This window comes from Castor canadensis, chromosome 5 (assembly GCF_047511655.1).
Source record: "Castor canadensis chromosome 5, mCasCan1.hap1v2, whole genome shotgun sequence".
In the NCBI taxonomy this organism is placed as follows: Eukaryota; Metazoa; Chordata; class Mammalia; order Rodentia; family Castoridae; genus Castor; species Castor canadensis.
In genome coordinates this window covers 132,615,989-132,628,699 of record NC_133390.1, presented here as the reverse complement: position 1 = coordinate 132,628,699, position 12,711 = coordinate 132,615,989, and the positions used below count along the sequence as shown (strand labels likewise).

General features: G+C 42.0%; 1 protein-coding gene across 7 annotated transcripts in view; it reads left to right on the top strand.

Moving 5' to 3' along the window:
* Positions 1-12,711, top strand: part of Syndig1 (synapse differentiation inducing 1) — a 174,176-nt gene that overhangs the window by 60,585 nt on the left and 100,880 nt on the right. For all 7 annotated transcript variants that reach the window (XM_074074214.1, XM_074074213.1, XM_074074216.1 and 4 more), the window contains one exon: positions 4,882-5,438. In XM_074074214.1, coding sequence (XP_073930315.1) covers positions 4,959-5,438 — 480 coding nt within the window. In that variant the 5' untranslated portion in view covers positions 4,882-4,958. The remainder of the gene's footprint in view (positions 1-4,881; positions 5,439-12,711) is intronic.

The following is a 12,711-nucleotide window of genomic DNA, read 5'->3' as shown; positions in this document are numbered from 1 at the left end:
TTGTAGAAAATTTCAGACATTCATGAAACTAGAGAGAATTGTTGATGGTGACCACATTTCCTGATCAACCAACTTCAGTGATTGTCAGTCAATGGCCAGTCTTAATTTCTCTGTGGGCTGTCCACTCTTTTCCATCCAGATGGTTTTAAAAGCAGTCCCATCTTAAATACTTTAGTATGAATCTCTGAAAAAGTAGGTAATTCTCTCTCTCTCTCTCTCTCTCTCTCTCTCTCTCTCTCTGTGTGTGTGTCTCCATTTTAGCTTAATTTGATTTTCCCCTTTAAAAAATTGTGATAATATATACCTAGAATAAAATTAACTTCTTATCCATTTTTAAATGTCCAGTTTGGTCTTATCGTGTGTATTCCTAATGTTGCATAACCATCACCTCTGTTTTCTCTGTGCACATTCTTACAAACTGAGAATCTATACCCATTAAATAGTAACTCCCCATTTTTCTTTGTCCTTAGCCCCTGGCAACTTCCATTTTACTTTCTGTCTCTGTGTTCTGGACTCCTATCTATAGCTCACATAAGTGGAATCTCACAGTGTTTGTCTTTTTCTACTGAAGTTCGTTACTTCCTTTTGCATGGTGTCCTCGGTTCATCCATGTTGTAGCATGTGTCAGAATTTCCTTCCTTTTTAAAGTCTGAACAATATTTTGTTATACGTACATGTCACATTTTGGTTATCCATACATGGGCACTTCCTTATTTTAACTGTTATCAATAATGCTGCTTTGAGTGTGGATACACAGGTATCTCTTCAGGACCCCCTTTTCAGGCTGGGGATGTAGCTCAGTGGTAGCATGCTTGTCTAGCATGCACGATGGGTTCCATCTCCAGCACTATAAAAAAAGGGTGGGCGGTGAAAAGCAGGACCTTTTTCCAATTGTTTGGACTAAAACTGATGGTAATGTGTAAATTTTTTCGGTAGTACTAAGGATTGAACTTAGGGCTTCACAGCCCCTTGAGCCATACCTCCCGTCTTTTTGCTTTTAGTTTGTTTTTCAGGTAGGATCTTACACCTTTGCCCAGGCTGGCCTCAGACCATGATCCATGAACCAACCATAAAGTTAAAGTCACTCCACATGACAGGCCCATGCTGAAAGAGATATCAAAGGATGCTGCCATAACAAAAATAAAAGTTCACCAACTTCAGCCTTTTTATTTACTTAATTTATGATACTCAATCCTAGAAAAATTCTCTTCAATAACAAAAACATTGTTATTTAAGAACATAAATCGCTTGATATGCATGTTGACTATCCCTTACCTAAAATCCTTGAGACCAAGGGAATAAATCTAATTAAGATATATTGTAAGCACATATGTAAATGTCACAATAACCCCCAATCTACAACTAATATATGCTAATAAAAATGTTAGAAGAAATAAAATTCTTGAGACCAGAAGTGTTTTACATTTCATGTTTTTTTAGATTTTAGAATATTTGCATATATACTCCTTGCAAATATAACCTAGAGGTATTATATACAATATTGTCAGTGACTTGCATTTTGACAGGGATTCCTCACATGAGGTCAGGTGTGGAATTTTCTACTTGTGTCTCTTGGCACTTGAAAGTTTCAACCTTTGGAGCATTTTCAGATTAAGGATAAACCTGCTGTATACATTAGGGTATTTTTAAAAAGATAGTAAGTTATCAACTGTAAAATCAAGCAACTTGTTCACTAGGAACATTTGCACTCTACACTATAGAACAGTGCCCCTCAAGTTTTAATGTGCAGACTAAGCCACAGGGGTCATGTTCAAATACAGATGCTGATTCAAGAGGGGTGTCTCCTATTTTCTCTCTCTCTCTCTCTCTCTCTCTCTCTCTCTTTCCTTTTCTTTTTCCATGGTGCTGAGGATGAATTTCATAAGTACTAGGCATGGACTATACCACTGAGCCCTACCCCAGTCCTTTTGCATTTCTAACAAGTTCCTGGATGGTGCTGAAGCAGCTGGGTCTCAGAGGCACTTGGAGCAGTAAGCTGTGGCAAGTGTGCAACAGACTAAGCTGTGCCTTGCCGGCCTCCACGTGCCTCAGTGTGGTTCACTTTTGGTATATGGACAGCTAATGGAGATCACATTAAATAGAGATTATTCTTATCATATAACTGGAGTCTTTATTTCAACATATGTCCGTTGATTAACTGTTGCATACTGGGTACAAGAAAGGGAAAGACCACTTTGAGACCACTGATTTCTTGGTCTCAAAGAGCTCCTGTTAGGGGTAGGAGAAGGATGCTAACCTCAAATGCTGTCACATTGACAGGGAAGGATGCAACAGGCATTATTAAAATTAAAAAAAAAAGAAGAGAGGATGTGAGTGCAGCAACAGATAGTGAACAGAACTTCCAGTTGAACAAGGTGTACAACATAATGGAGGAGGTGGAATTGAACCAGTGCAATCACATATCTCTGTAGGATATATGCAACTGACGTTGGAGGAGGGAGCTCAGTTTGAGATGCTTCAACATTCTTCTAGACTTGCTGGCATATCCAACAGATCACAAATGATATGAGGGACCCAATTTGGAAAGCAATTCAGTGACTTCTCTGTAGAAGGAGGAAGTGCATGGACCAGAAATATACTGTTAAACCCATTTGCTAACATGGAAGATCATCTAACACAGAAGTAATCCTCAAGCATGTTATGCTTGGTGTGTTGTAGGCAGCCAAAAGACTTTGATCAAATAGTTTGATTAATGTATTTAGTTCCCAGATTGTAAATATGCCTTCAGACATAGACATTTCAAAATCATGTAAGTAGAGATGATGGTATATTTCTGACCTCTCTTAAATTGCACACAGTGTTATATTACTATTACCCATTATGTCTTAATGCATAAACTGTAGTCTGAGCTAGCCATTTGAATATGTTCTCTCAGATTTTTCAGTTAGCAAAGGTGTCCTCTCTTTCTTCCTTTGGTTGGTCAGCAATTCTAGATTATTGTATCTACCATCAAGTAGAGCAGTTATAATTAAGAAAACCCTTAAATTGTATAGAAAGCCACAGCACTAGAGACTGCATCTTTTTATGCATAATCGTCATTAACTAAGGAAATTTATTCTTTATCTTTCCTAAAATCACAGCCTCTGGGTCCTTCCCTTCCATTCCTCTCCCCTAATGCCCTCCCCCACCCGCCTTGTTCATCCCTTCCTGTCCCTCCTCTTCTCTCCTTTCCTTTCCTTATTTTGTTTAACAATTGCAAGCCTAGATAAGAAAATGATCTAAGGAGGAAATCATTTGGAGTTTTTATTATTATTATTATTCTTGTTGTGCTGGGTAGGAGTACATTATGGCATTTATAAAGGTTCTTACAATATGTCAGATATATTATACTTGAATTCACCCTTTCCACCATTCTCCTTCCCCCGCCCCCATTCCTGGCATAGTTTCAACTTTCATTTACATACATGTGGACACAATGTTTGCACCAAATTCACCCTCCTATACCTTTTCTCCACCTCCTTCCCCCTCCCACTGGTATCAACACCCCCCCACCCCAGTTAGGACCTGTTCTGCTTTCCTGTTCTTGGACTTTGTGAAACAAAGGGAGAAATGACAATTTTGCTTGTTTAAGATAGCAACACAGGGAGTTTCCTTGTGGCACTCCTGTGTACATATGTATTATATATAGCCTGATATGGTTCATTTCCTCAATTCTTCTTCTTTCTACCTTAGTCCTTTATTGTGGATGTCTCACTCAGTTTAAAAAATGTATATTCATTCTTGTATAGAGAGTACATCAACCGTATACACTTAACTTCCTTCTTTTGCCCTCCCCCTCTCGTATGTGACCTCCCCTTAGCATGACCTGTTTTTCATAACATTGCTTGTATTTTTATTGGCCCTATATGCTACATATGAGAGAAAACATGTGGCTTTTGGCCTTCTGAACCTGGCTAACTTCACTTAAGATGATGCTCTCCAGTTCCATCCATTTACCTGCAGATGACAAAATTTAATTCTCCTTTGTGGCTGAATAAAATTCCATTGTGTATAAATACCACCTTTCTTCAATCAATTCATCACTAGTGGGGCATTTTGGCTGTTTCCATTGCTTAGCTATTGTGATACTATTGGAATAAACCTGGGCGTGCAGGTGCCTTTGTTGTAACCTGACTTACATTCCTTCAAGTATTTCCTTAAGACTGGAATTGCTGGAGTTCTTAATGGAATCTCAAATATGTAGATGTTTTACTAAATCAGGTAAACCAAAGCACAGAAGTTTCTAGTGTAAGATCTGGGCCATGCTGGAAGTCCAATAGGCATGTGTAGGTACTGAGCTCATGCTAATAGGCACAGAAGAATGTATGCATGTGTACATGCATTTATTTCCCCAGTGGGGGATTTTATCAATGTTCAGTACTAGCAGTGTGGGCTTTCCTGTCATTTATCTTCTAAATCTGTGTGGGACATTGGCTTAAACCTTCTTTTCCTTGGCTATGTTTTCCTGTTTGAGTGAATAGCCATGTACCTGGAAGAGTCAATCCCCATTATAGATTTGCAATCTTATTTCCCCATGGACAAGTGGGTTGCCAATGTGATTGAGTTCACCCGTGGGTTTCAGGATGGCCACTGACAATCAGAGGTTTCTGTAGGGCTGAAATAGATCTAATTCCTGCAGTTTCCTTCATTTGGAAGGAAAGGCTTCATAGAGATGCAGGCAATCAATTTCTGGCTCACTCTGGCTGTCTTCCCTGATCGAGCCTTTTAGAAATTCACAGACCAGGTAGGGATAGCATATTTATCTTACACTATAGCTACCATGTCTATCAGTCAACTGTACAATCTGAAACAGCATGGGTCTGGTGATGAGCCTTGTTTTGAATATGATTTCCATTTAATTTCTGTTTCCTTCTCCTCCAGGGGAAATGGGTCCCATGAGGCAAGTGTGACCTACGAGTCCAGCCCACCAGTCTGACACCCAGCAGAGGGAGACTACCATGGATGGCATCATTGAACAGAAGAGCATGCTGGTACACAGTAAGATCAGTGACACTGGCAAGAGAAATGGTTTGATTAACACCAGAAACTTCATGGCCGAGAGCAGAGATGGTTTGGTGTCTGTTTACCCAGCACCCCAGTATCAGAGTCACCGGGTGGTGGGCAACACAACACCAGCCGGCCTGGACAGCAGCAGGAAGGAGCCAGTGCAGCAATTGCTGGACCCCAACACCCTGCAGCAGTCAGTGGAGTCCCACTATCGTCCTAACATCATCCTCTACTCAGAGGGTGTGCTGCGCTCCTGGGGGGATGGTGTGGCCGCTGATTGCTGTGAGACCACCTTTATCGAGGACCGGTCACCCACCAAAGACAGCCTGGAGTACCCTGAAGGGAAGTTCATTGACCTCTCATCTGATGACATCAAAATCCACACCCTGTCCTATGATGTGGAGGAGGAGGAAGAATTACAGGAGCTGGAGGTCAGAGAATGTGCTTGTTGGGACATGGGAAAGCAGGGTTTGAGGGGGTCCTGTGGGTGCCTAGCAAAAGTCAGGGAATGAGGTGAGTGTGCAAAAGTGCAGAGAAAGTGGAGGCATATGCTGTGACTCTTCACTTCTGAGTATTTGTGGAGTCTGGGAAGAGTGAAGAAAGATGAGATGGGTGAAAAGCCAGGGAACTTTAGAAGTGATTTGGTCAGAGAAGACCCAGGGTGATGGGAAAGGGAATGACAGACACCAGCACTGCCACATCACTTAGGGATTGTACTGCTGAACATTCAATGTGAGAAAGAAGTCATTGGCAAAAATGAGCAAGATGACAGAGGAACACGTGATCCTAGAGCCAACTGAGGCTGGAGGACATATTTAGGGAAGTGGTTTTGATGTCACATGTGGGTCTTTTAATTCGGCATTCCAAGGTTTCAACTAAGAGACTTTGCTATCATTAAAACCTGCTGGAGCAAATAGTAGAAGTTGAAAAGGGAAGATGTGTTGAATTAATACAGTTTTTTTTTTTTTTACTTGCGGTGCTGAGGATCAAACCCGAGGCCTCATGCGTACTAGTCAAGCACTAAGCTACATTCTCAGTCCCAAGAAGAATTGTTTCCTTAGTAGACTTAAGTAGGTAAGGGCATTTAAATTACATGTACACTGGACATGGAGTGATAGATAGGCACAGTGGTCACTGGTGGTGCAGCACGTCTGTCCCTTCTAAGCAATACAAGGAGGGAGGCTGAGAGGGTGCGTGCTGCAGGGGTGTCAGCTGGCAGGCCATTGCCTAAGCTTAAGAAATCATTGCTCACGTGGGAGTCAGGGTCTCAGGTGTCCTGCCAGGATGTGAGTGCAGGAGAGGGGGCCACTCTTTTTTTTTTTTAATTCTGTTTTCTTATTGTATCATTTTTACATTTATTCACATGTGTATACATTGTTTGAGCCGCACTCCCCACCCCCAATGGGAGTGAGAAGCAAACTGCAAGCCTTTATGAGGCAGTGTGTGGTCAAAGGGAAAGGGCACGTGCAGTTCAAGTGGGCAAGGACGTTATGGAGGTGGAGAGGAGATGTCCACGGCAGAGTATTCGGATGGAGGGCTGCGGCTGGGGCGCGTTCCTGGGGAGGCAGTAGACAGCACTGTGCCTCTCGGGAGGACAGCAGGATGCATGTTAGAAAGGGGTGTGTGGGAATGGAAATTGCTTCAGAACACAGGTTGATGAGGAAATGAACATTCTAGTGGAGACTATAAAGAAACTGCCAAGCTACAGTGGAAATCTGGAAAGATATGTTCTGACCCTGGGGTCTGTGACTTTCCCCAGCCATCTTTTGTGGGTGATGCTCCTGATAAGGTTTGATGTGGGCCTTCTGCTTATAAGATGGAAGGAGGTGGAGAAAACAAGATGAGGGAGGATTGTAGAAAATCAGCCCGCCCACACATGGGACCCCATAGTTAAGAAACCAGTGAAGCTCTGAGGTGGGTCAGGACTAGAGGGCCCAGGGAGGACCAGATGCAGCCAGAGGGAGATGGCTTTAGTAACGGGAAAACTGGATGTGGGAGCAATCCCAGGGAAGGGCACCTGGGAGACCCGACTGGACTGTTAGGTCCTGAGTGCTTATCCCTGACATCTCAGGAGACCAACACCATGCGATAACACTATGAAAGGGAAGAGGGACATGAGGTCAGTTGGGGCCTTCAGGAAGTCAGGAGGGTACTTTAGCTTCTATGCCAAAGCCTGAGTCAAATGTCTGTGATTCTCAAAGTTTGGATTATCTGGCTGAAAGCAAGTATCTGAGTGCTTCCAGGCCTCTGAAAATCTGGGAGGCAGGTACCTAAAAGTACCCCAAGGTCAGTGTAAGGCCAGAGGTCAGTGTAGGAGCAGCACCCCTGCACTGCATCTCCAGGACAAGCATGAAGAGATTTGAGGGGTGGTGGTGGGAGACCTCCAGTCCAAAGAGACACGATAAATACAGATACCCAAGAGGTCTGTAGGGAGCAGAACTGGTTGGGAATGCTAAGACCTCTGGGTCATGGTGAGAGTTGGGAAGATCTACCCCAAGGGGAGTGGGGTCCTGCCATCAAGAATTTAGCTATCTAAGAGAGACTGAATTCAGGAAGGTCATATGCTCAGATGCTTATGAGACAGAAAGGAGAGGTGACCAGCCCATAGGAACCTTTAGGTGCAGTGGACTGGGTACTAGAGAGCCCAGGCCCATCAGGAGCCATTGCCCTAACTGGCTCCAGCCTGGCTGCTGGGTCACCCCTCCTGGCCATGCTGGAAGATATACTCAACGAGAGCTAAGGGTAGCTGAGGGTCAGAATATTCCAAAGTTTAACTCACGAGACAATGCAAAGAGAACAGGACTCTGTATGGAGGAGCTGTAGGTCACAGGCCTTGACCTCTGCCCTTGGCCATAGAGAACCATGGAAGGGTTCCAGGCAGGAGGTCTGTGGCCAGATTTGTGTTTTGTGAAGCTGGTCTGGCTTCAGAGTGGGACAAGAATGTGAAAGAGATGGAGGATGCATAGAGCTAGGAACAAACCGAATGCCCAGAGCTCTTTTGTCATAAGGGATGGTTAGAGAAAAAAATCAGGATAGCATTAGAAATGGGAAAGAAATATTTAAAAAATGAAATTTGTCATTGATTGAAGATGAAGAGAGAAGAGCGATTAGCAGAGGATTTTTAGTTTTGTTGTGAGTTTTAAAAAAATCAGCTCCAAGGTGTACTGTGTCTCTGCAATTTGAGGCTTGAGATAGTTGCTAGATTGAAAACGTAAAAGAAATTTCTGAATGAGTCCACCATTCCTTTCTCACTCATGGGGGCTTGATTCCAGTTCCTCCTTTTGGCATATCCATAGGCTTTCCTTGAATAACACACTATGTCAAGGTCAGTGAGAAATGACAGGTGATCAGCATGTCTTCTTAGGCTCAGTCACCTTCCCTCCTGCTGCTTCAAATTTGATTCCCCTTTCTTTTTAACACTTGTATGGATTTCTGATTGAGCTTGAAAATAAACTCAGTTAATATTTAAATGCAATTTGTTTTTATTCATAGTATGTCTGAGCCCACATTTTTGGCAATGCATTTCTGACTCTAATTTATTGCAACAGTTTTTCAGACAACACCTCAGCCAGTTGGTTTGGAATTTGAAACTCTCCAGAGACCTGACATCTACCCAGAGCCATTCTCTTACATTATTGTAGGAGGTGGTGGCTTGTCCATCCTGATAGGCCCAAGGTTTTGACAGGTGAGGCATCTGAGGATATGAACTCTACTGCCCAATTTCTTTGCTCTGATCCAGGAATGGCAGTGGTAGCCTCCAGAAACATTCCTTTTAATAATAAAGCATCAGGAATGTTTTGTAATAAAATTGCCTCTTGGCCTTTAGACTAAGATCAAATGTAGGAATATTTAGTAATAATACTTACTCTATATTAATATTTTTAGTAGCTTTTGATTTTTTCTTTTTGCTTTTCTTTTTTTGGTGGCGGTGATACTGGGTTTGAACTCAGGACCTTATGCTTGCTGGGCAGGCACTCTACCACTTGAGGCACACCCCCAGCCCTGACTTTCAATTGTAATAGTAAGATGCAGCATGTTGGCATTTATACCTTGGGCAGAAAAGGTACTTTCCAGCTGCATTGATGGAATAGCAAGTTATTTAAAAACTAGACTACTTTTTTGGGCACTTAAGGAGACATTCTGGTTGACCTCCAGACCAAGAAATTATTCCCGCACATGCTCTGAGGGGAAGAAGGCAGGACATGTTGTGGCTGCTCTTGCTCTTCCACTGTTGTTTAAGATGCCAATGGAGGATTTTAGGGGAGGGCTTTAGTGGTTAATGTGGTGTTTTGTGACTCTATGAAAACAAAGATTTTTTTTTCTCATAAGCATACTTACAGTATTGCTATGGTGCTTTTTATTCCATTTTTTTCTACAAATAAAGAAACTAATGACTGATTAAAAATGTTATCATATATACAATAACTGTTCTGTGGTTTACTTTTTCCTCCATTCCATGAAATAATAAAGTGACATGTGTCAGTTAGTGTTTTCTATGTAACAAATCATCCCCAAACTTAGTGACTTAAAACATTTATTTATTAAGCTTATGATTCTGAGTTGAGCTCAGCCAATGATTGTTCTGCCGGTCTCCCCTGGATGCACTCATTTGTCTGTAGGTGGTTTGGTAACTGCTTGAGAGTGTTGGCCGGCTGTTGGCTGCAGTGACTGAGGTGACTAAACCACATTTCTCTCATCATCCACCAGGCTATTCCAGAGGATTCATCACATGGCTGTCATGCCAGGGGTCCCAAGAGTAGCAAGAGAGGGTTGAGGCCCAGTATCCAAGGGCATTTTAAATCTTTTCCTGTGTCACATATGTTATTATCTTATTGGCCAAAGCAAATCATAGCCAAGCCCAGAGTCAAGGTAGGAGGCATTGTTTAGGGTCCTACCACAGTTGTCCCTCTATTCACAGGGGTGGTTCCAGAGCCCCTGTGGATACTAAAATCCATGGATGCTCAAATCTCTTATATAAAATGGCACAGTATATAACCTACATAGTCAATTTCAAGAATACTAATAGAAGGTTCCCAATGATTCAACAGATGTTTGGGATCTCACCTGTACTACCTAAGACAGGTATGCTGCAATAGAGCAGGTGGTGACTGGGTATTAGAGGAGAGTTCTGAGGGGGTCTCTTAGAGATTTTTAAGACTGCCTGTTACAAGCCTGACCTGACAGACGTCTCACCCACTGGTATCCTAGGATACTCTGGGTGGTAATAATTGGGTCTGGTGTCCCACAGCCCAGGACCTTCTCCCTGGATTGTGACCACTGCTTTATCCCAATTCACAGACAATAGCTAAAAACTACAGCCTCCAGGAACACCAACGGCAGGAAGCCACTTCTCTTTTTCACACAAGTAAACTCAAACAGAGAGATTTTGGAGACAAATAATAAAGCAATTCTACAAAATATACAGTAGGAGTTTAAAGCTTTGAAAGGAAGTGTTTGGAGCCCATAGCTAGAGAGGCCTCACAGCCCTCCCACCATCAGAGATGCTGACCAAATGTTGAAAGTCACATCATCACTCACTTCTTGTGAAAATACAAGACTGTTGGGACCCTGGACCATTGTCATCTAAAAACTGTACCCATGAGGCTGAGCCTTTTCTTCACAGAAAAAAGGGGAAGGGAAACACATAATTATAGAGCACCTTCTCCATGCTGGGCACTTTGCACATGTGTCATTCAATCTTCACTACTTTGGGGGAAGATAATATTGTGGTCCCCATCCTACACAAGGGGATAGGGATGCTTGGAGTATTTCAAAGATCACAGAGTTGGCTTTGCTGGTGGCCTTTGGAGCTGAAGCAAACCTTCTGACTTCAGGCTCTTGTCTCATATTGAGTATGCTGTTCTTTCTGTATTAGGGGGAAAATGTGTATTAAGTGAACTTCCATTTCAGCATTATGCCAGAGTTCACAAATGCTGCATAAATAGACAGCTAAGTAGGCACTGGTGGCTCACGCCTATAATCCTAGCTAATTGGGAGGCTGAGATCAGGAGGATCACAGTTCAAGGCAAGACCAGGCAAAAAAGGTTGCAAGAGTCCATCTCAATCAATAGCTGAACACATTGGCACACCCCTGTCATTCCAAGCTACACTGGAGGCTGAGATAGGGAAGATCTCAGTTCCAGGCCAGCTCAGAGGGGAAGAATGTTCATGACCCCATCTCAACAGAAAAAAACTGGATATGGTGGCATGAGTCTGTCATTTACAGCAGGAAGAATAAATAGGAGGATTGAGGTCCAGGCCTGTGTGTGCAAAAAGCAAGACCCTATCCCGAAAATAATGAGAACAGGAAGGGCTAAAGGAAAGACTGCTTAGAAACCAGGAAGCTCTGAGTTCAAATTCCAGTGCCACCAAGAAAAAAGAAGAAGAAAAGACAGAGCTGGAGTTGTTCTAGGCCACTTCTTCACTTCTCAGTCAGCATTCTCCAAGACCTTCAAGTCTGCTGTTCCCGCTCAAAGACTTAGCACATAATGGAGGACGCAGAATTTCACAACTGCAATGGAACCATTATGTACCCTCATCCATAAATATGGTGAAAGGGAGGCAGCCTCAACAAACATTTGAAGAAAACCCAAAAGCATGCATGAGACTGAACAACAACAAACAGAGCAGTTGACCCAGAGGAAGCGGAAAGAACTCAGAAAATAATAAACAACATTTTTGAAAAATTATTTTTCATAGCTCCAGATAAAAGAGGATGACTTTTGGTAGGGAGATGTTTGAGGGGCTAATTTGGGTAGAGGGGCTACGTTAGGGACAGAGTTTGTTTGTTTACCTCATTGAACTGGCTAGAACCTCGTATGCAGTGTTGAATAGAAGTGGTTCAGTATTAATGTCTCACTGTGCTCCTCATGAGGAGGGGATTTATGGCTTTCATGATTCAGGATGATGATAGCTGTAGTTTTTAAAATGTTCTTAATGAGATATAGGAAGTTCCCTTTTCACTACTTTGTTGAACAATTCATTTTTAACTAAAAATGGGTGTTTAGTTTGTCAGATGCTTTTCTCTCTACTTAAATTACCATGTTTTTCCCCCGTGTTATGGTGTGTTGCATTAGTGGTTTTGTAGGTATTGGATCCTCCATGCATTTGGGGATAAGTCCCACTTTCTTATGGTATATAGTCCTCCATAAAGTTGCTGGGTTTGCTTTTCTGAGTAATTTGTTAAGGACTTTTATGTCTTTGTCCATGAGGGATATTGGTGTGTAGTTTTCTTTTCTTGTGGTATAATTTTCTGGTTTTGGTATCAGAATAATATTGCCCTCATAAAATAAGCTGGGAACCATTCCCTCCTCTGTTTTCTGGAAATTTTGCATAGTATGGGCATGATTTCTTTAGAAATGCTTTTTAAAAATCACTAGTGAAGTCATATGGGCTTGGGCTCTCAGTTATAGATCTGATTTTTTCTTTATTGTCTTATCTATTGCTCTAAAGCAAATCTGAATTTTTTTTTCTTCATGACTCAATTTTAATAATTTATGATCCTCTTATCTAAGTTTTCTAATTTGTTATAGTATGTTTATAACAAACCTTATTTTCTGTAGGGTAGGTAATAATGTCTTCTCTTTCATACCTTATTTTGATGATTTTAGCTTTTATATTTCTTCTTTGGTTAATCTGGCTAATAGTTTATCACTTTTACTGATCTTTTCAAATGGCTGTCTTATGGTTCCATTGATTTTGCCC